Here is a 27,644-nt window from a genome sequence, read left to right as displayed (position 1 = left end):
ACCTAGTATTTCAAAAGTATTTTCTGTGCTTAAACGACGGGAGTTGAAATATGCGCTTTGTGGACGAAAAAGAATAATCTCAAAATGTCCATTTATTCATTTTATCCGATATCAAGTGTCCTTTCCAGTGTCTTTTTGTGTCTATCAAGTGTTTTTTACGTTTCACTTGCCGTTTGTCCCCAGGTCTGTTCGAGACGGAAGGTGTCAGAATACCGGGCACGGAGTGCGACTATCAGTTCAGCCGGTCCGGTAACCGGCCGAGCCACGGCCGCCTGTACAGTCCCCGCTACCCGTCCATCTACCCCAATAATGTGCGATGTTCCTATCATTTCCATGCCAGGTTAGTTCAATCTTATAGTCAACAAGAAAACCTTAAACAAAGTAAAATAATTATTTAATTATAGCTATGTACGTTCTCGACCCATTCGCCTTAAAAAATATTAAATTTGGATAGAAGCTACGATGCAACAGAGAGACAATCTAATATACATTAACATTACGAATAACACCCCTGTATTTTTGCATCGAGAGTTAATAAATAACACAGATACTTAAAATATTCATTTACTCCACGATGAAGACATAATTAATAGCATTAAGTCTCATCTTCTATAACATTAAAGAAATATATAAAGTTCACGTTTTATAGTTTTTGTTCATAGTAAGGCAGATTCTAGGCACTTTTCACTTGTAAAGCGTTCCCTCGGAAAATTTTAAGCTAAGTGTGATCATGAATAGCGGTTAGCGCTGCTTGTTTCATGTTTCTTTTCTCTTTCAGACCAAAGGATCGTGTTAAGGTAGTTTTCGAAGAAATTTCCTTGCAAAAGGGTGATATAAGGTGAGTTTTAACGGCTTGTTCAAAGTTTTATTTGTAGGTAATGCACATTAGCTTTAGAAAGTATAATAAAGTAGCATGTTAGAGTCTATTTAGAGTTAGATGGATATTCATTTTATAAATTTATTTTATAGAAATTTCTGTTTAGACATTTCTTAAATTACATTAAACATTACATTAATTATCTATCTATTTACTTCATCTCATTCGTATCCTATACTTATGTTAGCAACTACCACGCAAATTTCATGCTTCCCATGCACCTATGCACCCATCACAACATATCGTCGTAAGGACAACCACTAAGAATTAGTTTTATTATATTGATAAACCTTCAAGTGCTTTTAACAGTCGTGCCTTTTTATCTTATCCTTTAAAAGTCGCCTTTTTTATCCAATATGATTTTAATAGATCGGAACGTGACCTTATCTAAGAATATAACAATTTTCATCGTCTGTATAAATATTGTATATTTTTTAACTGTCTATAATATAATATTTTTACACATTGAATAGGGCCATTGCTACTCAGATTTAAGATGTAATTTTAGTAGTAATCATCTTTACAACAATGCTTATAAGTTCTAACATAATGTCTTCGCTCCTAACGCTGACTTTGCAAACTAGACACTACAAATTCCAAAGTAATATAATAGCAAAGTCGCCAGAAACGAAAATTTCTCATATTTTTATAATATCACGGAGCTGTCGTAAAACTTTTCCAATAACCAAAAGATGGGAGGTCTATAATAAAACCTAGATATCTAATAATAATCGTGCCTTACATCTGGGAATATTGAATTTTACTACGTATCATGCACCGTTGGACTCTCGTAAAAGTGACGTAAAGTTCGCGACACCCGGCTGTATTGTCTTGTCACTTAGAAAATGTGTTTTGTAACGTTTTGAAATTATAGCCGTTAGGTACTCGTAAATAATTTATCTTGGCCCATATATTTAACGATCAAATCTTACGACTACTTGATGCTTATACTTAGGGCAATACAGCATACAACTACGGCTAAAGCCAGCTAAGCTATTTGATAATACATATAAAAGTTTTTTTTAGTCTAAGACTTTACAGCCTCTATGAGGCGTTATATTCAATTTAATGTGACGTCACATACAACTAGCGGACAATCAATACGTTTCCAACGATATCTCATTTATCAGATTATTACAAGGAGTTATAATTGAACATACATACCGGCTTAAATCACAACCCTCCTTTTTGCTTCGCGTAGTCTGGTAAAAGTTGAGCGTCGTCGTGTGCAGTCAGCATTTGAATGTGGGACTACTAGTAGCTTTAAATACGCGGCTTCGGATTGCAAAGCCTGCCAAAGAATAAGACATACATACAAATATATACTCAAAAAACATTTGCATTCCCAGCCCTACAAAAAGGAAGCTACTTTTCCCAAAAGCTTTCCTTAAAATAGTGTGCACTGATACATAAATAATACGCAGTCAAAATGACAAGCGTAACTCCGCTATGCACTGGAATAGTCATCCCTGTATTTAACAGCATTACCATAATTGAATTATGAATATAATAGACCGCTACACGGCACCGTTAATGAGCGCGACCATAAACTATATCTAGTCGCTTAATTATCTAGATAATGCGGCCGCTTTGGGATAGAATGTACTGTAATGGCCAAAAGGTAGAAGGTTTTAGTGTGTATTTCATTCTAACATTATTTTGTTCATGAAATAGAAATAGTTTTTCGAGTATTAAAAACTTTTGGTATATTGTTTTGCAAAGTTCTAGTGCATATACGAGTAGATTAGTCTCGAAATATTTTGAATTTTATGTTGATATATTTTCTGATTGCTGATATGAAATATTTCCTATTAAATAGATGACTTCAGGTATGACTTCAAATCGCATGCCTTTTAGCTTCATAAAATTCATAAAAACGTCACTAATCCGTGGCAGGCGTTTAATAAGAATTCATTTTACGTTTTACGGGTCCATGTCTTGTAAGTTTTATTAAGAGACTTTTTAATAAAACGCAAGTCCATCAAACTTTAAACAAGATAACAGACAGGCAGATACATTTTACGAGCAACCTACAACGCCCTAACGCAGGTTACAAATTATTAAGTCGCATAAAACCGGATAAATATTTCAGAAGTTACGGGCCTCAGAAAAGATTGAGTCTGAATACTGTAACGAAGTACTAGACGTTGCGAAGAAGTGGGTCTCACTGAAGTCATAAAGAAAGCTAAAGTGACGTAACGTGAGAGGATGAGAAAGAAAGGTGTCCCAAATACGGCTAAGGGCAGTTACGTACGAGCGACCGTAAGTTAATATGAGCGACTGGCCGCGCTGAAGACGGACGTCAAAAGTTTGCGACAGTTGGTGGTAGTCGTTGGCGGTCGCTAATAACCGGTGCTGACGGTCGTCGACTGTCGCCGGTGGTTTCAACAATAGCCGGCGACTTTCGCCGACCGTTGTCACGAGTCATTACGATCGTAAAACGGCGATCATGTTCTGTCATCGGTCGCTAATGACAGTCGGCGATTGTCGGCGACGGTAGTCAGCTCGGCTATCGCTTGCGTTAACTTAAAGTCGCTCGTATTTACTAGTTACTAGTTAAATCCCTAACTAGTAGGTAACTAGTTGAAGGTTGTAGGACCCTTTGTGGTTCGACTCCGGCGGCACCACCGCCACACCTATTTCTGCCTAATAACAGCAGTGTTAGGCACTGCTGTGTTCCGTTTTGAAGGGTGTGGTAGACATACTTTTCCGAGGCGTTCCAGCTTCGTCCTCAGGGGTATCTGTGCATCTGTTGTCAACCTTGGGTAGAAATATCAAATTCTATCTGTGCGACAGTAGCCACTTACCATCAGGTGGACTGAATGCTCGCGTGCTACTCCTATATTATAAAAAAAGTTAGAAGAAACTTACCAGTTTCTTCGATTTGTTGGTAACGAAAAATTTTTAATGAGTAACTTGTCAATTGTAACTGGAAATAATTAATAAGTCTAAAGCAACTAGAAACCAGTAAATAAAGAAAAAGCTAGCTAGTGAAGTTATTTTCCAACCAATCGATAACGGTTTGAAAGCCATCAAATGCTTTTAAGGCGGATTGATTAATTACAAAGTAATTTACGCAATAACCCTGTTACGAGTGGGATTGAAACGAGCAATCACTTCAAATCCAAAGTTCCATGTAAATGGTACTGAAATGGATGAATTGTTTAAATACGTTTAGTGTAAAACCGAGTTATCTTCACTACTTATCCCAATGCAAAGCTTTTTTGTTAATACTTCAAATAGTTGTTTTGGCGTTAAAAATTTAACTATTAATAGGTGAAAATCCCATCAAAATACTTTCAGAAAATTTCAAGATCAACCACTAAGGACAGATAAAAAATTTGAAAATTGTTTTAAAATGTTTATTAATAATCGAATTTTTGACATGAAATTGAAAATAATAATTGCTTACGGCCGCCTAAGTGCATTACAGTTGTGCAAGTACATCAATGCATCAAACTGAAATAGGGCTGCCTGAAACATAAAATTCTGCCTGAGGTCAAACATAAAATAATTACCGCCGTGATCATGACGCATTGCCTCGCGCACTCTTCAGTGCAACACATAACACTGCTGTTATAGTACTACGGCTAGTCCGCTCTGAATATAGAAATGAGTCGCGTCGCTATAGTACAATGTATGACTACACCTGCTCGCGACAACTTCAGGGCGGACTAGAAGTTTGGCGAGGACTATATCTTTATAACTGCTGTTATTTCTACTTTTAGAACAATGTCTGACGGTTTTACCACCGCAGTTGAACCACAAAGAGTGTACCTTTAATTTTTACGTTATAAAGCAATATATTATTTTTATTGCATTTGTATTTGATCACTTGTAATCACACAAGTTTGACTTTTCCATCTTTACGCTAAACTCATCTAATATTAAGTACGAATGTATGTTCAAACTTTTTGCTTCAGTTCCATAGAGATAATTGCTTTATATTAAGCTAAACAACTAAAACCATGACCATATCACCGAGTCGTAATATCAAACCCTTTACGTAAGACACAGGACCCGAATAGACCCAAACTAAATTAACTTTACTGTACAACTATCTCAAACTTTAGGATATTGTGTTATTGTTAACTCAGTTAAATTAATTAAGACAAATATCTTAGTACGGAACATAAAGGGTCATTGTTGTATACATCGCATCGCAACAGAATAAAGTTTAAAATGAAATTTTAATATAGGTATTATAATATTATTAATAACAAATAACAATGTATTCTCCGCGGTTCCATCCGTTTTAAAAGTATAAATACTCTAAATATTTCAAGGGATTTTTTGAACGGAAATTTATTTCGCTTTTAATATGATAAACCGGATGTTTAATGACTAACTACCGTTATCACATCGTCTAACTGTCAGTGACTCACCTTTATCTGCCTAATAACACTGTTAAGCGCTTGTGTGTTCTGGTTTCAAGGGTGGTAAGGAAGTAGTGACTTATCCAACCTTGTAGATTTACCATCATGTATACACATACGTCTGCTACTCCTATGCTATAAAAAGCCAAATATAAATTACACATAATTATACTAATTTTGTTTCATAAAACAAATACCGTCCATGCTCCGTGCAATTATTGCATTATACCTACAATCTGCTTACCAAGTAAATTCTTTAATAACACATGCATTACTAACAAGTGGGACCGCCGTTCCATACTGTGCTCCAAAATGAGCTTTACTTAATTGTCCATTTTGTAAGTCCCTCTTTGTACAGATAATAAGACTAATGAGATTTTAAATCGGGCTAACTGGACTTTGAGCATAATTTAGAAGTTTGTATTAAATATATTCATATTTGAACATTTAACTTGTTGAGTTATGCTTAAAGAGTTAATACGATTTATTTATTTTAAACTCTATGTAAATGTAAATACCCGTAATAACAAAACTAACCTGATGTATAAAAAATATACAAGAAAAATATTTTTTCTAAACCTAGTTATATTAAAGAAATAAAGACTTTTTTAAAGAAAATATTTTTTTCTAAACCTAGTTATATTAAAGACTTTTTTAAAGAAATAAAGTGTATGCACTTGATGGTAAATAGACATCAACGATCAATCGCTAGTAAGATTAGAATGATGTCAGCTCTGTCATCAATACTCTGAGAATGAAATAAAATGCCTCGTATAAATTAATGTAAATACTCGTATCTCCTTTACTACGCACTCACCAGAACATAGGAGCCTGGCGCCTGTAGCGATGATGACAAGGATATTGACTACCGTCGAAGGGTTCTTCTACCTATAGTAACATTATAGTATTCTTTATTTAATGTAGTTAACAAAAGGAAAAAAGAAAAAATAAAATAAAATTTATATTAAGAAAAAGTCACTCAGACCTTTTAACCTACTCATCAGACGTATCAAGGCTTTGGTCTCAGTAGGACTCCAATCTTCTCTGCTGATTTTCATGGGCGAAAGTGGCCATTTTCATTGGCCATTTTTTTGTCGAGTGCTACTTCGATTTCATATTAACAATTCATATAGAATTAGAGTTTCTACATACCTACCTACATGTTCTAGTCTAAGGTCAAAGCTCTCTGGTGTGCTTAAGTAAGCTTACACCGCAAACCCTAGTCTTAGTTAATTAAGTGATGTAACGTGATAAGAGGCCCTTAGTCGAAGGGACAAATAGAAGTACTTTACTAAAATATCGATGTATTGTTCGAAAGATAATGTTACACAGAGTACTGGGATATAATAAAATGTAAACTATAATAGATATTTTTAAAGTGGTAGAACCCTTCTACTCCGGAGTCACCACTGCCAAAAAAGATTCTATCTAATAAAAACGACGTTCAGCGCTGCTGTATTGCGGTTCGGGGGCTACGTGGTAGGGTAGTAGGGGAGATATTCTTATTCGAGGCATTTCAATTTAGTTCTCAAGGCTAACATTAGTATACGACCTCAGGTACGGAGATAATCTTATCTCGGATCGATTACGGATACCCATAGGGGGCATTAGCCACGTAGCATCAGATGGACTTGACCGCTTGCTACCAGTATATTATAAAAAAAATTACCGGCTTTAATAAGTAATACAGTTTATTTTGTAAATCATATGATAGTTAGTCTTATAGATTAAAAAAATCTTTCCAAGGAATAGTACCTGCTATTAGTGCAAAATTTTTACCACACTTTTGCGTTTCCACAAAATCCCTAAAATACTTTTATTACCTAACGTCTCCCTAACCCTCACTTAATGAAGTTAACCGTGTAACCTGTTTACAGCTGCCTCCGGCGGGCGGACATCATCAAAGTGTTCGACGGTCGAGACAGCAACGCACCAGCTATAGCTATGCTTTGTAACGAATTAACAGGTACGTTTTTAATTCATTTCGAAATTACTTTGAGTAGGTACAAAGGATACTTGTGACACTATCGGATCCTTCGCTGTACGTGGCTGAAATACACGACACTAAGTTGCTATAGTACATAACAGTTACGTGTAGATCCAGAAAGTTCAGCGTTAGGTCAAACCTTGTTCTTATCGTGGATGTTTTCAAAATTATCTTAAAACTACTGATAATTAATAACAATGCTTGACAATGCTAGAACCTTTTCTTTTATTGTTTACGAGGGAGAAGCCCTCAAAAAGTACCCGGTGCCGTGGGAGCAACGCATTATGTGGGATTCTTACAAGACTAAAACTCCCCCGGTGGTCGTCCTCGGCGCTGTGTAGAGGGCTCAGGGATCTCCAATGGAACACAACTGGAGTCCTCTTAACGCGTTGCCCCGTCGGGTTCCGCCCAGGTGTCTCCGTCTCAGACGGCGTAGCCATGGCGTCCCGGTAAGGCAGCCCCTAAACCTACAATATGTTATTACATACTTTTTATTGTACAATAAGATTAAAAGACGCTCTGAATCCAAACGAGCAATTATATTGTACAATAATAAGAACTGCACAATGTTCAGTCGGAGAATAGTATTGATAGAAAATAGTAAAAATATTTCGCAATACTGACTCTACGATGAAACAAAAAATATGGTGCAATAAAAAATAAACTCGTTCAAACTTTCGGTCAATCATTGCGCTATTTTCAATATTAACTACAAACGGTCAATAATATTGCACAATTCGCAATATTGCACAATATAATTGACATTTTAGGCGGCCTATAAGATAATTGCCTAAGACCAATTAAACTGAATTAAAAACAAAATAATTTTGTCAAGCGAAGGAGACTATGACTCCAGCAAGGTGTAGCCACGGATCAATGCTCGTCGAGTATGCACACACGCTCATGTGCCGTCGCCGTCGTCACGTGACGTCCACCGTCCCTCTCTGAATAAATAACGCCGCGTCAAAGTGAAGCTCACTTTTGGTTAGGGTTGCGAAAAGAACAATAGAATTCCACTTTGTAACGCTCGAAGATCTTTATAAAAATTCTTTATATGAATTTTGCTTTTTAAAAATATACAAATTATGATGTCATTCAGGGCATCTATAGAAGTAAAGTCAGGAGATGAGCGTCAGGGTTCCTGCAATGTTATTTATTTAAAACGTTCAGCAGCTGCGGCAAACATGGTCGCTATGCCAAAATCTCTCCTTGTATGACAGGCTTCAAAGTATTGTTGATAGAAAGAACATACTTAGAAATTTCAATTTAATTTCGACATCTATTGGAAAGCGATCACAGTCACCAAAAAACGTTTGTAAAATGAAATAGAAAAAGCTTCAACCTGCAGTTTTTCTCAGATAGGATGTTTTCCCTGAGACCTTCCTTGGAACGTCTCATCATCTCTCCAACATTACTTTCAAAATATAACAATATACATCTCTTATAAGCCATAATGATTCCACCGCAGTGAAATTATAAAGAGTTCTTTAGAAAAAAGTAATTAGCAACCCTAACGCATTCTTCCAGTGGCGCTAAACAGTGATTGCTCGCCTTCAATACCTAATTTCCAGGGGTCCTCAACTTCTGTATGCAAACAATGTTGGCCGGCACTTTACAAGATAAGAACGTAAAGCTTGCTTCAGGATGTTTTCAGACGTCTTTTTCTGTGTAAAACTGTGTACATAGTTTTTGCTAAAACTATCCATACCATATAAAGACGTTGTTTTATGTTATCTTCATATGTTGTGGGTACCATAGACTCGCACAGACAAATACACTAACACTCAGATCCAAAACAGAAAGGTATATTCCTCATTTTGTTGTTTGCTTGGCCGAAGATCAAACTCCGAATCTAACGTGTTTAAACCGTTTGGTGCCCGTTATACCACCAGAGTACATTCATTCACGTAAAATATTGCATATTTATTTTATTAACAAGGTTAAATTTCACTTTCGACGTCGAAGCAAAATTTTGAAACAAAAATAATGTTACAAAATATTGGTATCGTGAAATAGGTCAAATAATAAATTGAACCAAATTAGTGTTTTGTGTATCAATTCAGACGAAAATTTAATTAGGAAACCACAACAAAGCTATTCAAATTCGAGACCTGAAATTTAACCAAAAATGAAAATTTTAAGTTCGTTAAATATTAATTATATCAGAACATTTACGTAACGTAATGACGTTCTAAAATTATTTCTAATTGTAAATGGAAAGTATCTCCTGCTATGTTATTTCCCAAAGTTGTACTACGAGTACATTTAGACATATATATAATACATTTTACATTATATCACGGTAAAATCTCAAGATTTAAATGTCAGGCACGCGCCTCTGATTTTTCAAAGCTACATACCTATGTACTATTAGAAGTAACTAGCACTGTACGTGAGCCCGCTTTCGTAGACTACGTAACATACCCACTTATTCAACACTTTCAAAAATAGTATAAGAACGCGGAACGCCATGCCTCAATTATTCGTCCTGTGGTAAGCTAGGAAAGCTAATGTTATCGTTACCAAATGTGTACTAAAACTGAATCAGAGACATGTCCGTAATAAAATAGAATGGTATACGTAAATATCACCAATCTTGATTTGTAAACACACACACAAACAGACAAACAATAATACATTATGTTTTATCATTTTTTGTGGTGATTAAGAAGATAAAGTACAATATGTATTCATGTTGAAACGAAATACAGTTTAATACGCGTATCTAAACATAAATGCGGGTAAGATCTCAATTTTGATAGTAGAATTTAATTGCAACTAACCCTCAACATTTTCTAGGTTACGAGGTCCTTTCAACGGGTCCCTCGCTGCTGCTGCAGTTCACAGCCAACTCCGCAACTCCGGGTCAAGGTTTTGCTGCCACGTTCCACTTCCAGCCGCCTCCAGACTCCACGGCTGCAGGTTACCTCCTCTATACATATTATATTTAATTAGCAACTTTAAAAGATATAATGATTTTAAGTACGTAGCAAAGCAAACATTTACAATACAAATGGTTGAAATTGAATCAGCTATTTTACAGGTCTCGACTAAAAACGAAATATAGAGACGAAATAAACAATGTTACTACATTGTTTATGTGAAGTCTACCAATACGCATATGTATGTGAAGTCTACCAATACGCATATGTATGTGAAGTCTACCAATACGCATATGGCCAGCACGGTGTACTATGGCCTAATCCTTCTCATTTTTAGTGGTATCTCCCGTGCCCAGCATTGGGACAATAATGAGTTGATGATGAAATAACGATGAAAGCTGAAATATAGATCGGCAGACGAGAGACTGTGTATATAATATATTTAATTCGTGTATTATGTAACTTATCTTTTGGACCTAAGATTAGGTACTTGTGAGTACATTAGTTACATCTAAGAAACAAACTTTTCATAAAACGATAAAGTAATTACTATTTCAATTAAATTAAAAATGTATCCACGAGAGTCCTCCGAATATCGAGGCATTATTTCATTAGGTATATCAAGTAGCACATAATTAATATGCACCAATTAACAAAATTATGCTAATGCGTTCGCGTATTACACGCATGTGCTAATACTGCATATTGATTAAGTAATTAGCGCATTATAGAGAATACCCAACTGACACCTAAATATTCTCCTAATATTAACAATAGAGCAATATATTGACATTGCTATGAACCCATATACTTAGTCGTAAGCTTGCATGTTGTTATATTAATGTTTTATATGAAACAAAATCAGTTAAGAATCTACTTATCTAACTAATTCCAACTTATTAGATACTTACATATTAAATACTCATAAAAATGTAACTTTCTTATATATTAGGTACATTATTTAATCGTACATTCGGTATAAATAATTGGCTTTATTTAACACATTAAAGATAGGTAAGTACAAGTAACATAACATTGACAATTTTACCCAAACTTCTTAAAGAAATCGTTAAAAATCTAAAAATCAAAGTCGCATTTTTAAACTAAATACAAGAGTCACAAATGTTTGTCTAACAAACACTCTTTACCTCTCCTTTAAATAATATTTTTTAATTTCATTTAAGCTTTCGATCTGATTTGTTATAAAATTCCCATCATAATTTCATTAGCCTCATTCTAACCTCTTAAAAACCAAGTCACGTACATTCTATGTATCATAAAAATAAACAAAAATAAGTAGCGACCTAGTGATAATACTTAATTGTAACCCAGAAAGCCAAATTGTATTTGTTCAGTCTGTTTTCAGAGGCCCATAAAAAGTATTGTTCTCCATTATCCTTTTGTGCATATAAAGTTAGGAGAGTTTGCAATAAAATGCGTCCGGACCAGTTAAATTCGCGACTGCGCCAACAAGGTATGAATAGGAATGTTGGCTCAAGTCCAGGATTCTCTTACTAATGTAATTTGGGTGGAGTTCAGAATGGTAGCCTACAGTGGCCTGTTAGAGGGGCAATATGTGTAATATTTATTTTTAAAAAGTGACCAATTATTTTTTGGCTTAAGTAATTTATAAAAACAACTTTTAGAAACGGTCAAAATTGATTTAAAAAATAATTATATTTAAAAGCCAAGTAATTAAAATGTTCGTTACATTTATGTCGCTTATTTATCTTAATCAATAATGTTAAAGTGCTTTTGTATAAGTCCGAAAATGTGTAAAGTATTAAGCTTATTTATATTGAGCACTTTTGAATTATTAATTTCTGTTTAATTTTCGTTGATACTGGAAAGTACGCCATCTAGCGACTATGTAATGTACTAGAGAATAGTCGTAAAGAGTGAGAATAGCGCCATCTAGTAATAGATTTGAGAACCATTTACACTACCAGCGAAGAGAGATACTTTGTGTTTTATTAGATAGACACTAGATGGCACTATTACCGTTAAAATGAAAATACAGTGTGAAAACAAAAATGTAAGATGGCGTGATAGTGATGTATTTAAATAAATATACGTAAAATATAAGTGTAATCAATAAGATGATTTTAAACTGATGATTTATGAATTTATTTTATAATTGTAAAGGACAATTTGAATAAAATTCGGTTTTCTTTTTCAGACTCCGACCGTTTATTAAAGCTAAGTTTCGGCAAGGCGTTCGAGTCCCTGGGGCCCGAAGTTAGCGCAACAAGTAAGTGCACTATACATTCTAGCTAATTGGTTTCCTAATAATTAATGTTCTTTATGACATGATATCTTCAGTCTGCGGCGTCACATACTACACACGTTGAATGTACTTGCATAAGAGCAATGTAACACAATGGGCACTTTTGGTACCTACTACTAGCCATTTTTATTTTTATATAACTTTCAAAGTTTAAGCAGTTAAGTTATTTTTTAAATAAAGAAATAAATACCGGATAAAGAACATTAACTAACGTACTTATTTACTTTATTTAGACTATCTACCTGTTTGCGATTATTACACAGTTCCCATTTAGCTTTTGTTGATAGATTTATCTATTATTATTATTTGAAATTAAGAACCCTTTAAAAGTTACGATTAAATCAAATCAAATTAAAAAAAATCAAATCAATTTTTTTTATTCAAAATAGGTTCTTTACAGAGCACTTTTTGAATGTCAAACTACCACCACTTCACAAGGTGTTTCGTTATGGAGAAGAAGCGGCGAAAGAAACTCCATAACACACATCTTTTAAAAAAAATGGATTTTACAATGTTAAACTTAACCTAATGGTACATGTGGAGCTGGAACTACTTCAGACCACACCGTTTTGTCAGTCAAATAATCACTTAGTTTATAGTACGCTTTTTTACATAGCGTTTGTTTAACGACATGTTTGAACTTTTTTTCTGTGAGATTCAAAATGTGGTCGGGTATTTTATTGTAGTAGCGAATACAGTTACCCATGAAAGATCTAGCCACCTTGCATAATCTATGTTTAGGAATTGCTAATTTATTTCTATTTCTAGTATTAAAGTTATGGTGGTTACTATTTTTTTCAAACATATCAGTATGTTTTCTTATATACATAATATTTTCATAGATGTATTGACTATGTACCGTCAATATGTTAATAGTGGGAAACAGTTCTCTCAGGGACTCACCACGTCGCAGACCATATATTGACCTTATTGTTCTTTTTTGAATAGTAAAACAATTTGTAAGTGCCGTCGTTGGTCTATACAAAATAAATATATTTCATTTCATTTTCCTACTATTTGACGCGTTTTTTTTATTTTATGATAATGAGGTTTTAGGTCGTACTTCACTTAGAACTATCGGGTATGTACCTAAGTAAGAGTCTTCGTTATCTTTTACCTCATGATTAAAGAAAAATATTATGCTCTCCTTATCAATTTACTTACTATACCTACAGTTAACTAAAATTGCTCGCTATCTGTCTCTATGAGATTTACAAAGTATAATTGAGTTACATAAGTTATAGTTTTAAAGGTAGTAGAACTCTTTGTGGTTCGACTCCGGCGGCATCACCTCCACATCTTTTTCTGCCTTATAACAGCAGTGTGAAGCGCTGTTGTGTTCCAGTATGAAAGGTGTGGTAAAGGAGACATACATTTCCGAGGCGTTCCAGTTTAATCCTCAGGGTTAGCGGCGCATCTGTGGCCGACTCCAGGTAGGAACATCTTATCCTATCTGGGGTTGATTACAGATGTCCATGGGCGACAGCAGCCACTTAACCATCAGGTGGACTACATGCTCGTCTGCTACTCCTATATTATAAAAAAAACATAAATGATTGTTATGAACTTATAGTACCTACCTACACATTGCCTATTAGCAGGTAGGTACGCGACATAAAATGAAATAAAAACAAGAAGGTAAATTAAAAGTTGTATTCAATTGTCCCAACTTTTGAAAGGTATAATCAAATATTCAAAATAGTTATTTTACGTAACTTTCAAATTGGGTCAGTTTATCGGCGTGAGTAATAAATTAGTTTGACTTTTCAATGGCTGGCACACTGAGTGGCTTTAGCCGCCAAATAAATTTAGCCAATACAGGTCAAAGATTAACCCATATTGTGTTTCGAATATACATCAATGTAGACCATACAATTTATGAGTGTATGCTACTGTGTTTAAGAGTAGGTTCATAATGAAATTCTTATTTGATGCAATCGGATATGTGTCACTGCATCAGCTGTCCACCTACCTGCCCGTTTGCTACCAGTCATAGACATCTGTATTCATCTCCAAATAACATTAAAGTGCTACCATAGATTTAATACGTAAAATATCATTGAGTGCTACCTAAAGTCGGCCACAGATGCGTTGCTACTTGCTACCCTTGAGATATATAGCGTATAAGCATGTCTCCTGTAGTGGTAGTAGCAGTGGTAGGGACCTTTCAAACCAAAGCACTTAAAACATTTGTTAGTAAACAGAAAAAGGTATGTAACAAACTTTGATAACCTATTGAATCCTTTCAGAGGATTAACGAGCCTGTCGTAACCATCTATGTGACTAATATTTGGAAACTTAGCAATATTTATTACTTTGAATCTGACCAGCTTAACACAATTTTTGTTTTGTCTTTAAATGTATTATATACTTATCGCTAAGATAATATTATTATTTTTGTCTATTATCTAATTCAGTAACTTAACCGACCTAGGCAGGAACCTAATAATCGTATACTATGAAACATCATTAGTTTATTAAGCATGTACACCGCACAATACCAAGAGGTAAGCCTTGAAAGCCAAGTTATATCTAACTTCATTAGGATTAAACAATCCCTAAAGGAGTAACGAAACACGTAGAAAGTTACTCTCCTCAAGTAATAGTACATACAAACTATGTTTCTGGTTCATTTGAAAACTCAATAGGTAGTTTTAATAGGTCTGTTTTATTTCATGAGGAACTAAATTGTTTTACTAGTTGATAATAGTCTTTAGTTTTTTTTTTATAATATCGAAGTAGCAGACGATCATGCGGTCCACCTGATGGTAAGTGGCTACTGCCGACCGTGGACATCTGTAATCAACCCCAGATAGGATTAGATATTTCTACCTGAGGTCGGCCACAGATGCGCCGCTACCCCTGAGGACTAAGCTGGAACTCCTCGGAAACGTATATCGCCCTTACAACACCCTTCAAACCAGAACACAGCAGCGTTTAACACTGCTGTTACGAGGCAGAAATAAGTATGGCGGTGGTGCCATCGAAGTCGAACCACAAGGGATTCTACCATCTTCAACCTTTCCTTTTAGTGTTTGTAAATAAACGTGTGTTTGTAATACAAGATTTGCTCAGCGTGCTTCTATCGTCCATTTTGTGTAAACATTGTTACGTGTGTCTAATCTTTGCATCTCGTAACATTCCTATTTATGTGACATAATTGAATGACATATACTTTGAAACGCGCTTAGCTGGCGAAATAGACCCAAAATACAATTGCTTTACTTAAGTGATTATACATTAGAAAATAAAAACTAAAGTAAAGAAAAATCCTAAAAAGTAAAGTATTTTCTGAATAATAAAATATATGAAAGTAAGATAGCCTTTGCTAACATAATCAAAGTAATTTGTCATATTAAAAGAAGTATACCTACTTGAAAAAAATGATTAAGAGCTATTTCATACAAAATAGGGAGCAGGTGTATTTTCCTCTTACTCGGTGATTTGACAGGTAGCTTACGAAATTCAGGTTTTATCAACCATTCCAAGAAAGTTATTATTCTAGATATTCCAATATCTCAACTTAAGGTATTACAGGAGAGAGATTGAATAAATGAATTGCTTTTTAGACAGTTAAAAGCTGCCTCAATACTATGATTGTGAAAGTAATTTTAATGAGAAATAAAACTTAAGTTAAAACTCGGCTGTTTAAAAATTGAAGTGATTAATTATTTATTAATTAATGTATTAAATCTATATATTAAGAGGTCATTGCCGCATATGGACTTCCGTAATCACACATAGAATTGAGACTTATATTAGATGGGCGTGCATATAAGTCTGTTTCTAGGTACTACTACTTCTTGTCCCTGTAGTTCCGGGACTAGAATAGGGCTACGGTATCCCCTGCCTGTCGTAAGAGGCGACTAAAAGGACGACGGTATCTGTGTTCGCACACCATCGTAAACACTCTGCTCCTCTAGGGCATCGGGGCATCGCGCTCCAGTTGCGTTCCGTCGGAGATCCCGGAGTTCTCAAACAAGCGTTGAGGACGGCCACCGGGGGGTTTTAGTGCGGTAAAAATCCCACATAACCCAGCGTCGCTCCCACGTCGTCGGGTACGTTTTGAAGGTTTCCCCCTCAAAAAAGAAAAGAAGGTACTACTACTTCTAAACTTAGTTTAACGCGTGATCAGTTATGCACGACTAAGTTATTATGCTTCGCCTGTCGACACCCAGCAAATCAGAAGACAGCAATGCTTACATCGTTGTTTTATTTACATTTCAAAAGCCGAAGAAATATTCAAATTTTAAATACACTTTATCTCAAGTATCTAATTATTAATGTAGTATGTTACAAACATTTCCCAAGTCAAGGAAAACCCAAAAATGGAAGCGAAATCAAAATTCGATTAGTAGTGTAACATTAGCAAGTTTATTTCGAAATTCGTCGATATTTTTCAATAGTTACTTTTTATTGAGGTCAATCACGTGCTTGATCTTGAAACATTTTCGTTTAAGCGCTGTTACTAAGTCATGATGTTTGATGTCTGAAATTTTTATGAGAAAATTCACGTTGGAATTTTCCTCGTAATTGTGGACTTAAATATTTGTCATGCTCGTGCTATTTCGTGCATTTGCGCGATGTAGAGAAATGTTATTCTGATTCTACTGAAACTGAAATGTTTAGAGATCGTACTGAAAAGAGACTGTCCCACTGCTGGGCATGGGTTTCGTGTTAAAATGAGTGGGCTACATGGGACAAGTGTATTTAGCCTAGTCTAAAGGATCTTGATCATTGTTCCCAATGCTGGCCATGTGTTGATAAACTTTACAATATAATTGGAATCCTAATTTAGAACTGTCATATTTATAGATTACGATGCATTTCTCGACCCTTAAAGCGATAATGCATTTTCAAGATATTTTACCTAGGAATCCAACCCTGGACCATGTTAGGAAGCGAGATTCGAACTTCGGAGACATCACTATTAAACACGTCGTCTTGCCTTTCCAAAAGTCAGATAACGTGATTTATTACAATGACCTGATCCAAAAACGTAAACTTGAACCTCTACAAAATCCAAAATACGTAATTAACATTCACAGAAATAATTGTCACAGTACAGCGAACAAGAGCGCTTAATGATCGACAAAATGAATTACTAACGACCGCGCAAAACGGTTGGAATAACTGCTTTGTTAAGTGCTTAATACTACAAGTATATGACAGTTAGTGTCTATAAAAGGACATTATTCTTTATTTCTATTTAACTGTTACTTAGAAGGAGGATAATGGACAAATAAGCTTGTGTAGTTAAATAATAAAAAAGGCATAAGACACTGATTCCCTTTATTGTCGCGCGTGTTAAGTTTCACACGCGCGTCTCCCGAGAGGGACACGCAAATTAACCCGCTGCAATCTCTTCGCGATGCGTGTACCTGTATGTATATAACAATAAAATGCAACTTGAACGCGTTCGGTGAGGGCGCGCGTGCGGGCGTAAATACGCGCGTCATAAAATAATTCGGCAAGTACGAGTCAGACTCGCACATGAAGACTACCGTACCACCGAATGTTCATTATTTTTACTTATTTTTATTCATTTTATTATTTTCAACAATACTTAGTTATATGCACAACAATAGATGGCGTAGAGGTGATGATGAATGATACGTAAATTTTCAATAATACGAAAGTATTATTTGCCCCAACGCCATCTATATTTGTGTGACATAACTAATTATGTCACATAAAAATAGATGGCGTTGGGGTGATGATAAATGATACGTTAACAACGTATAACAAAATTAAAATATGTTTTATGGTTCTGATTTGTACTTATTATAATACCAGTTATAGTAGTAAACACATTGCAAAAGTTTCAACCTTCTTCCTAGTACGGTTTAACAGTTCGAAAAAATCCGGTTTGTTGTATCGAGACCCCCTTTAATATTCAACTTTATTTTATTTTTAGTACTTGTTGTTATAGCGGCCACCATTATGCATCCTTTGTAAAAATTTCATATGTCTATCTATTACGGTTCCGGAGATATAGCCCCTGTGACAGACGGACAGGCAGCGAAGGCTTATTAATAGGGTTCCGTTTTTACCCTTTAGGTACGGAACCCTAAAGCACTAAGAATGGTGTAGATTTTATGAAGTGTTTAGCTATGAATCAAACTGTCAATTAAAACTACAAAGACAACAGTTACTTAGTATGAGACACACTCAAGTGTGCACACGTTACTATACGTACGCACTTAATGATAGATTTTTTGTTGGTAAATATCTTATAAACGTTTATTACAAGTACTCTTAATTTTTACAAGTGTGACATATTTATTTAATTTATATTACCATAATAACAAAATAAAAACATTACCATAATTGAAATAATAGAAAATAGAAAAAATATATAATATGACGATATTTTAAATATCATAAATATTTTGCGGTGGTACGGCCCTTTGTTCGCGAGGTCGTTTCCGGTTATAATAACTATGAAAACAAGAGTTCAAGAAACTGCAAGTACGTGTCACGTACGGTTTATGAGTCTTCCAGAGAACTGTTCCTAAGAACATTGGCACTGACATTCGAAACGAAGCATGGTGTTCCAATATATTTCTTGAAATAATGATATAGGCTCATGTACCTATTTGTTAACAAATATTTTCTACTGACTATTTACTACTAACTTGCTACTAATGAAAATCTTCTAGATACGTCACATGGTAGATTAATAAGTATCTATATTCCACCCTATAATACAAGGCTAGTAGCAATCAGGCTTTATAAATTAGGTACAAAATCGGTACCAACTCCTAGTTAGATCATATAATTTTGACATCCACATCACTTGGGGAACGACTTAGAGACTTCATTAAAATGTAGAAAATTGTTTAAATACAAAGTATTCATAATTAACATTACTCAGAAATAAATACACGCTAAGTCATAAAACTGAAGACCTGTTAATTGGACGCTCGCCTAACAAAGGAATACTTTAAGAATTTTTTGATCGAGGCCACTTATTTATTAAGCGTTTTTCATTTTAGTGCGAATCATTAAAATTGTATCTGAAAACGATTGCATAAAGATAACATTTTACCTACTGATCGAAAAATTAAAAATACATGGAATACATATTGAATGGAGTCCTACTTAATTTTTTTTAATAATTCATATTTTGTTCATTAATGGCAACAGAAGCATACTGTTTAAGTAAATAAAGCGTGTATTTTTTTGTAATCTTTTAAACGGAATGATAATTTTATAGAAATTTTATATGTAATATTGTGTGATCATTTTATAGAAATTTTACTAGTTGACATTGAGTAGACAGGTATAGGTGCAATTTTTATTGTCAAATGTACAGTTACCTTATGAATCGCACTGTTTGACAGCCTACCGCGTGTCTAAAACTTAATGTCAAATGCCTTAACATTGCTAATAAAAGCGAATAATGTTCAAAGCTTGAAGTTTCGATACTTTTTTTCTAGATACAAAAAATCTCGGAAACCACCTGAGCTGATCTAATAATATATTCCAAATCGGACACTTCAGCACCTCTGCCCATACATTCACATTCGTAATGCATAGGTTCTGGCCTTAAATCCAGTTAGAGTGGGTCCAGTCTAGGTATCCTTGGCCCGTTTTCCGTTGTAAGCATGTTTAATGCAATGCTGCAAGTTTTATACTTTATTTATTTACGCTTTCATCTCTTATTCGGATTGCCGACGCGTTGGTAGAGAACTAATGCATGTTGCCTTAAGCAGCTAAGTCATGAAATGTATGAAAGAAAACGTATTGTTGTATCTTTTGTAAACCTCAAAAATAATAGATATGCTTTATTACTTGCTGGAAATTGTCTCATTTTAAGTCATCATTATCCTTACTAATATTATGAATCCGAAAGTAACTCTGTCTGTCTGTCTGTCTGTCTGTCTGTATGTATGACTCTTCTTTACGCCTAAACCACTCAACCGATGTTAATGAAATTTTGTACAAAGATAGTCTGAGACAGACGAGAAAGATCACAGGATACTTTTTATCCCGGAAATCCCACGGGAACTAGGGGTGGCGATCTAAGATCGATTAATCGGAGAATCGCATCGATTTTGGACCAAAAGTCGATTATTTTAATCGATATTAGTAAGGATTTAATCGTTAACTATGCATTTGATCAAGTGATGGTCTTTAGCAAAGTTGTTGTCCATGAGTCCAAGAAGGTTTCAGAGTTGGTACGACCAATATTCGACAGATGGCGCCACTGTCATCCCAATGAAGGTACGAATTTTCAGTTTTATGTATGTTAGTATGTCATATTACTTTGTTTTGAACGCGGGCGAAGCCGCGGGCAAAAACTAGTTACTTATAAGTCAATAAAATAGAAACACGTTAGATTAATAGTATTTTAAATATTACATTTCAATAAACAAGACTTTTAATACATACGATTATTTAAAAAATGTTTTTTTCTGTGACGCATAAACGCAAGATGTGGAAATGTTCGCTTCTATGATAACATAACAGACCATTGAATCTATCATAAATAGTTTAAACAGGTCATTAAACAAACGCTGTATAAAAAGCTGTTATAATATGAATGATTAAGTACTCAAACGATAAAAATGTGAGGTCTGAAATAGCGTCAACTGTACTCAATAGTGTAAAAAAATATTTATTTTTAAATAATGAAAATATATGAGATTAACACCTATCGAAGCAGTGGTAACAAAATATTGTGTGATCCACATACTGTAAGACCTAATTCTGTTTAGTTTCGATTACAGCATATTTCTATGGATGACACCATGGATTAACATTATGGATTACCATTTACCATTAGATGAACTGTAGCGAAAAGGCCCTTTTGTTGCTTCAAACAAAAATAAAACAAAACTAGCTTTTATTGTACTCAGTATTGTAATAATTTGCTATTTTCAAACCATATGTACTTACCTCAATATTATAGATAGACATTATTAATTCACATCGTGATAATACGACAAAAGAACACGTCTTCAAATACCGTCTACATTATAATCTTTTTGTAAATAGTCACGACAGAACAGAACAAAGAAAATATTCAAGAACCATTGTTCGCATAATCCAGAGCTGAAATACCTAAATGTTTGCTAGAAACTTAAAGCCATATAAAATTCTCAAGGCCTCCATACAATTCTCTGATTTAGTGATGAACGTAAAAGATCCCAAGTTTGAAACCTAATTCCCAAATGTGAGTAAATTTTAATGCCGTAACTTCGTTGCCTTGGAACCCTCGGAACTCGGATCAACCATTATAAGCAAATACTTGAATTGAAAGAAAATTGGACGCTGAATACGTTATCGGAAGTTATAGGTCTAATGGAAATTCGTTAGTATTGACTACAAATATTAAACCGTCGTTTCGAAAATTTCTATAAACCTACTAAGTTTACTGGTCGTCTTCAAAGTTAGAGTGTAATTGTATTAATGACTGGCGAATAGGTTTCGCCTGAGAGCGCTTTCTCTCCGCCCTTTAACCAAATATGAAATACAAGTACAATGTAACGTATAAAATGTTCTGAATAAAAAATCAAGAGGACTAAGGTTTCTATATAACAAAAGGTGATGTTTTTAGCATTCCTATTTCTATACTTACTCTATCGTAAGATTGGCACGTACATTCATGAAGCGTTGTGATATTTAAAAAAAAAGGTTAAAATAAAATAACGAATAATAAGTCCACCAAATACCTACAAGCCGAACTTTTACAAAGGATCACGAACAGCAAAAATTATTTTTGACATAATTTAAAAAATCAAAAACCCGACTGCACCAAAAAGGCTGAAGTAGAATTTCTAAAAGCAGTGAAATAGGCATTTCATTATTTTTATCCAGAAAGCCAAATACAAAGTTTCATAGTAGTTGTCTGCTTCAAAAACAAAAGATGTTCAAACAATATTATCCTATTTTATCCTCGTAGTGCTCATTTACGCTATATAAAGAACCTATGTGTAAAATTCCAGCACGCTTAAGTTCAGCGGTTTCCCTTTGCGTTGATCTCTGGCACAGCAACTCTCTCATTTAGTCAGACAGTCATCTCGATGTGTATATACGAGTATATATGTACTAGCGGACCCGGCAAACGTTGTGTTGCCATATAATTAAAAAAATATTAAGGATGAACAATCCTTATCACTTAGGTGTAAAAAAAATAGATAGTGGCCGATTCTCAAAAACAAACTTAGTCGTAAAGCTTATTATAAAATTTCTGATTATATTAATGATAAAACAGCTTGGGACTGATCAATAACATAATTATTAGTTAATTAAGAAAATGTCAAAGTGTAGCGTATCTTGCTGAACAAACTTCTTTTTTTTAGATAAATGTAAAGCAAGATACTGGAGCTAACGCTTTATTAATTATATGTAAAAATAGTGGCATTTAAAAAAAAATTAAAAAGAGAATAATTATTTTTAAAATTAAAAAAGACAAACCCACTGAGTTTCTTACCGGATCTTCTCAGTAGAGGTCGCGTTCCGATCCGGTAGTAGTTTAAGAAAATATTGTAACTGACAATTTGTAAGTGCCGCCGTTGGCCTATACAAAATAAATATATTTCATTTCATTTCATTTCATTTCATTTCATTTCATTTCATTTCATTTCATTTCATTTCATTTCATTTCATTTCATTTCATTTCAGACCTACTGAATAGGTATATGAAATTTGGTGAAAATCGGTGAAGCCGTTTCGGAGGACTACGGTAACTAACACGAGAATTTTATATATAAGATATATAATATAATGTATGTGTAATCTCCTCTTAATTTCCTTTATTTTGACACCCTACTCGATAGGTTTGGTTAACTTTTTTAAAACGTGTTACTATTTTGCGAAAAAAATCACCATTTACGGTCTATAAAAAATATATCTTCAGTAAATCAAAGTTTCGGTCATTATTTTACCTCGTTAGAGGTAGCATTTCATTATTTTTATCCAACAAGCCTGATACAAAATGTCATAGTGTTTGCTTCAAAATTGACGATTGTTCAAATGAACTTTTAACCCTTATTTTACCCTCTACGGGGTTGATTTTTCGGAGGGGGATAAATAAGTGCGTCCTTGTTCCTATCCAGAAAGCCAAATACAAAATTTTATAGTAGTTGCTTCAAAATTAAAGGATTTCAAAAAAACTGTTTTCCCCTATTTTACCCTCTCAAGGGTAGAATTTCCAAAAGGCCTTTCTTAGTACTTATTCAAGCTATATAGTGAACCTGTGTGCAAAATTTCAGAACTGTAAGGTCCTTGGTTTAGGCTGTACGTTGATTTCTGAAAAATGAAAAAGTCATTTAGTTAGTCAGTCAGTCAGTCACCTTACTGTTTTATATATATACAAATATGTTTTTATAATCTCCGTTTAATTTCCTTTCATTTGATACCCTACTCGATAGGTTCGGTTAACTTTTTATTTTAAATGTGTTACTATTTCGCGCCAAAAATCCGCCATTTTGTTTTTTTTTTTTACTAACACCTATCTAAGGACACTCGGGTCATTGAGACAAATATAATGACACTTTAACTGTTGAAATTCATCCAGCCGTTTGTTAGATCGGATCAAATAAAGAAAGACAAACATACAAGATACGCGCGAAAAACATAACCCTTCCTTGGCAGTCGGGTAATAACACATTTTTTTTGTACACCATTTTTATATTCGCTAGCAAAGTTAAATAATTAAAAAGGGCGTGCAATATAATTATGCTTCAAATGTAACTTTGATACATTTCCCTACTTTGTTTTGCTGCCTTGCTTGAAGTCGTTATTTTAATGATCTAACTTCACATACGTGAGAGCTCGCGGGAGAAAATTAGATGAAACATAGTTTTTATGTGAAGGAAGTAGCAAACGGGGATATAGTGCACCTGATCTTAGGCGCTGTACAAAATTAAGCAATGTAAGGTGCGGTTGGCAATTGGATGGATAACCACTAGTGGCAAACTTTCGTGCGCGCTTTTATACTTCGAAGGGCACGCTAAGCTGACGGTCCAAAGCATGTAGACAAGCATGCAGTCCACCTCATGGTAAGTGGCTACTGCCGATCATAGACATAATGTACTCAACCCCAGAGAAGAGAATACCTGTGTTCGGCCACAGATGCGCCACTGCCCCTGAGGTCGAAGTTGGTATGTCTCGGAAAAATATATCTCTTTAAACCAGAACACGAAAGTGCTTAACGCTGCTGTTATTTGGCAAAAATAGGTGTGGCAGTGGTGCGCCGGAGTTGAACCACACCAAGCTACTAAAGGATAAAGAGATATTCTGAGAAGAAATCATGGACACCGGTTTCTTCTTAAAATCTCTATTGTGGTCGACACATCGGCATTTATAGATTGATGACAATTCCTAATATCCCAAATTGCAATCACGTTACGTATAACAGTTAAGAACTGAACTAATTGCATTGGCGCTTCTCAGCTCCGCGGAAGTGCACTTTCTGAAATTCATTACGACTCCGAGAAAGGAGGAAAATAAAGCCGCTATGAAATTTTACCAAGATACGTGCTTGTACGTTCTCGTAGGTTTTCCGCTTTATGGATAAAACATCTAGCGATATAAATGTACAACAACCACGGAAATGTGATTACAGTGTGATACATATCATAGTATAGAAAGGCAAACATGAATAAAAATGATATAAAAATAAAGTATAGAGAACAGATCGACGTCCAACATTAGCCAAATGTATTTAAGCAATTTTTAAATCCAATATCGTATGAACGGCTTGAATTTTATTTTCTTGATATCCGTAGCAGTGTATCAGACAAGAACGAACTCAAACAAATTGGAATAAAAAAATATGCAAATTTCCTTTAACATTTTTGAAAATGACATGTTACTAAAAGGGTTGTATTGACCTGTTACAAATTTAACTGCCTGCGAGTAAATTCCATACAATTCTCCGCTTTGCATTTGATCAGGTTAAAAATCGAAAAAGCTTAAACGTGTATGCACGTAAAATCCGATGTTTTCAATGATTCAGGGAAAGCTTTGTGAACTAGACTACAATTCGGTGTAATTGTCCTACGGGAACTATGTCCTCTTTACGGCTCTTAGGTACTTGTTACACTAATACCCTAAAGCGAAGTGAGATAAAATATTTTCTTATTATCAAGAAGCACGGTGTGCTTTACGAAATTCCAAGAATGCACATCGTACTATGTGTGTAATGTGTATACTACATGAAAAGTTTCATCTATATTTCAAACGCTTTATAAAATTTTACCCTATTATTATTATATTTCTTATGTACTGAGCCATCTTCATCATCATCGAACATATGGGCACAGGTCTCCTTTTAGAATGATACTGAAGACTACCACTGCAGCTGTTATAAAAATCATTGCAAAAGTGAAATAAATCCTACCTTTATGGATATCTGTATAACATAGTTATCTAATCACGATGTAGAGTGTTACCTACAAACCTCCTTCTATTTCGATATTGAAAACCGAATTTTTGAGAGGAAAAATAAGAAAAGACAGTTAGGATGTCATGTCAATTGTGTTGATACGAAAATTAATATTTTATGTTTAAATCTTTCATTATTGTTCGCTTACTTTCGTTTGTTAATTGTATATATATAAATCTATAATATAGTGAGTCGTGTAAATAGCTTCGGAGTATCATTTCCAACAACACCACTACACATCCTATATTGGTGACCACCGACTGAAGCACGCCATTTAAGAAGATGGAACAGTACGCGATACCTGTGGAAGCTGCTCTGAACCTTATGGCAAAGCGTATAAGCGAACTTATTAGCGAAGTGGCAGAACTCAAAACTAGTCGGATGCCACGGAATCGGTTGCATTCACGTCCTAGATATAGACATCGCTCCCATAGTCACTCGCGATCGACGCAAACGCCATCTTACCATCCGCACTGCTGGTACCACTTCACTTACGGGTCACGCGCGAAGAAATGCGTCAAGCCTTGCAGTTTCGTGGACTCGGAAAACTCACTGGGCAGCCGGAATTAGCGGCCAACCACTGCCCTTCATCTACAGGCCGCCTTTTTATTACTGATCGCTACACGAAAATGCTATTCTTAGTGGATACTGGTTCAGACCTGTGTGTTTTCCCGCGTTCAGCTTGCAAGGTGCCCTGTACCAAATCTAGCTTTGACCTTGTAGCAGCCAATGGTTCCGTGATTCATACATATGGTCCCATCCACCTGGATTTGAACCTTGGACTCAGGCGTTCTTTCAAATGGAAATTTACGATAGCCGATGTTACAAAACCAATAATCGGAGTAGATTTTCTAACTCATTATAATCTTCTTGTGGATTGCAAAAATCGGAGACTTATAGATAACACTACCACTCTCACTGTGTCTACCCTATGCATGAAGATTCCTGAGGACGTCGTGTCAGTTAAAGCAGTAGCTGGAGACACCCAATATCACGAGATCCTGCGTGAGTTCCCAGAGGTAACTCGTCCTATGGGTATGGTTACAGCACCCAAACACAACACAGTGCACCACATCAGAACCACACCTGGACCTCCTGTCACCAGCAGACCACGACGTTTGGACCCAGTCCGTCTCAAAGCTGCTAAACAAGAATTCGAGGGTATGATTTCTTCCGGTACTGCTCGCCCTTCAGAAAGCCCTTGGTCCTCAGCCCTGCACCTGGTTAAGAAGAAGGATGACGGATGGAGACCTTGCGGTGATTATAGAGCTCTTAACGCCCGCACCATACCTGACAGGTATCCCATCCGCCACATTCAAGATTTTTCATATCAATTGTCTGGATGCACCATTTTCTCCACTATAGATTTAGTAAAAGCCTACAATCAGATACCTGTCAACCCAGATGATATTCCCAAAACAGCCATAACAACTCCCTTTGGCTTATATGAATTCCCGTTCATGACTTTTGGACTAAGAAATGCTGCACAAACTTTTCAGCGATTCATGGACGAGGTTTTACGCGATTTTGACTTCTGTTATGGTTACCTAGATGATATTTTGATTTTTTCATCTTCTGAAGAGCACCACAAAAATCATCTACGCCAGCTTTTACATCGTCTCAAGGAGTACAGCGTGCTTATCAACTCCGCTAAATGCACATTTGGAAAATCTGAGGTGCAATTTCTTGGATATCTAGTCTCAGCAGATGGAACCAGACCTATGCCAACCAAATTCCAAGCCATCCAAGACTTTACTGCACCTAAGACGGTTAAGGAGCTTCGCCGTTTTCTCGGCATGATTAATTTTTATCGCCTAATGCAGCTCAGATCCAGGC

General features: G+C 35.2%; 1 protein-coding gene across 1 annotated transcript in view; it reads left to right on the top strand.

Annotated features, from left to right (window-relative positions):
- Nucleotides 1–27,644, top strand: part of Sol1 (CUB domain-containing protein Sol1) — a 423,482-nt gene that overhangs the window by 294,468 nt on the left and 101,370 nt on the right. Inside the window, exons 6-10 of the mRNA XM_073093921.1 lie at nucleotides 184–340; nucleotides 779–838; nucleotides 7,131–7,219; nucleotides 10,040–10,162; nucleotides 12,302–12,373. Of these exons, the coding sequence (XP_072950022.1) occupies nucleotides 184–340; nucleotides 779–838; nucleotides 7,131–7,219; nucleotides 10,040–10,162; nucleotides 12,302–12,373 (501 nt within the window). The remainder of the gene's footprint in view (nucleotides 1–183; nucleotides 341–778; nucleotides 839–7,130; nucleotides 7,220–10,039; nucleotides 10,163–12,301; nucleotides 12,374–27,644) is intronic.

Source organism: Epargyreus clarus, unplaced genomic scaffold (assembly GCF_041222505.1).
Source record: "Epargyreus clarus isolate Ecla_fem2 unplaced genomic scaffold, WU_Ecla_fem_2.2 ptg000005l, whole genome shotgun sequence".
In the NCBI taxonomy this organism is placed as follows: Eukaryota; Metazoa; Arthropoda; class Insecta; order Lepidoptera; family Hesperiidae; genus Epargyreus; species Epargyreus clarus.
Note: the sequence above shows the minus strand (reverse complement) of the source record. Positions and strands in the feature narration are given on the sequence as shown.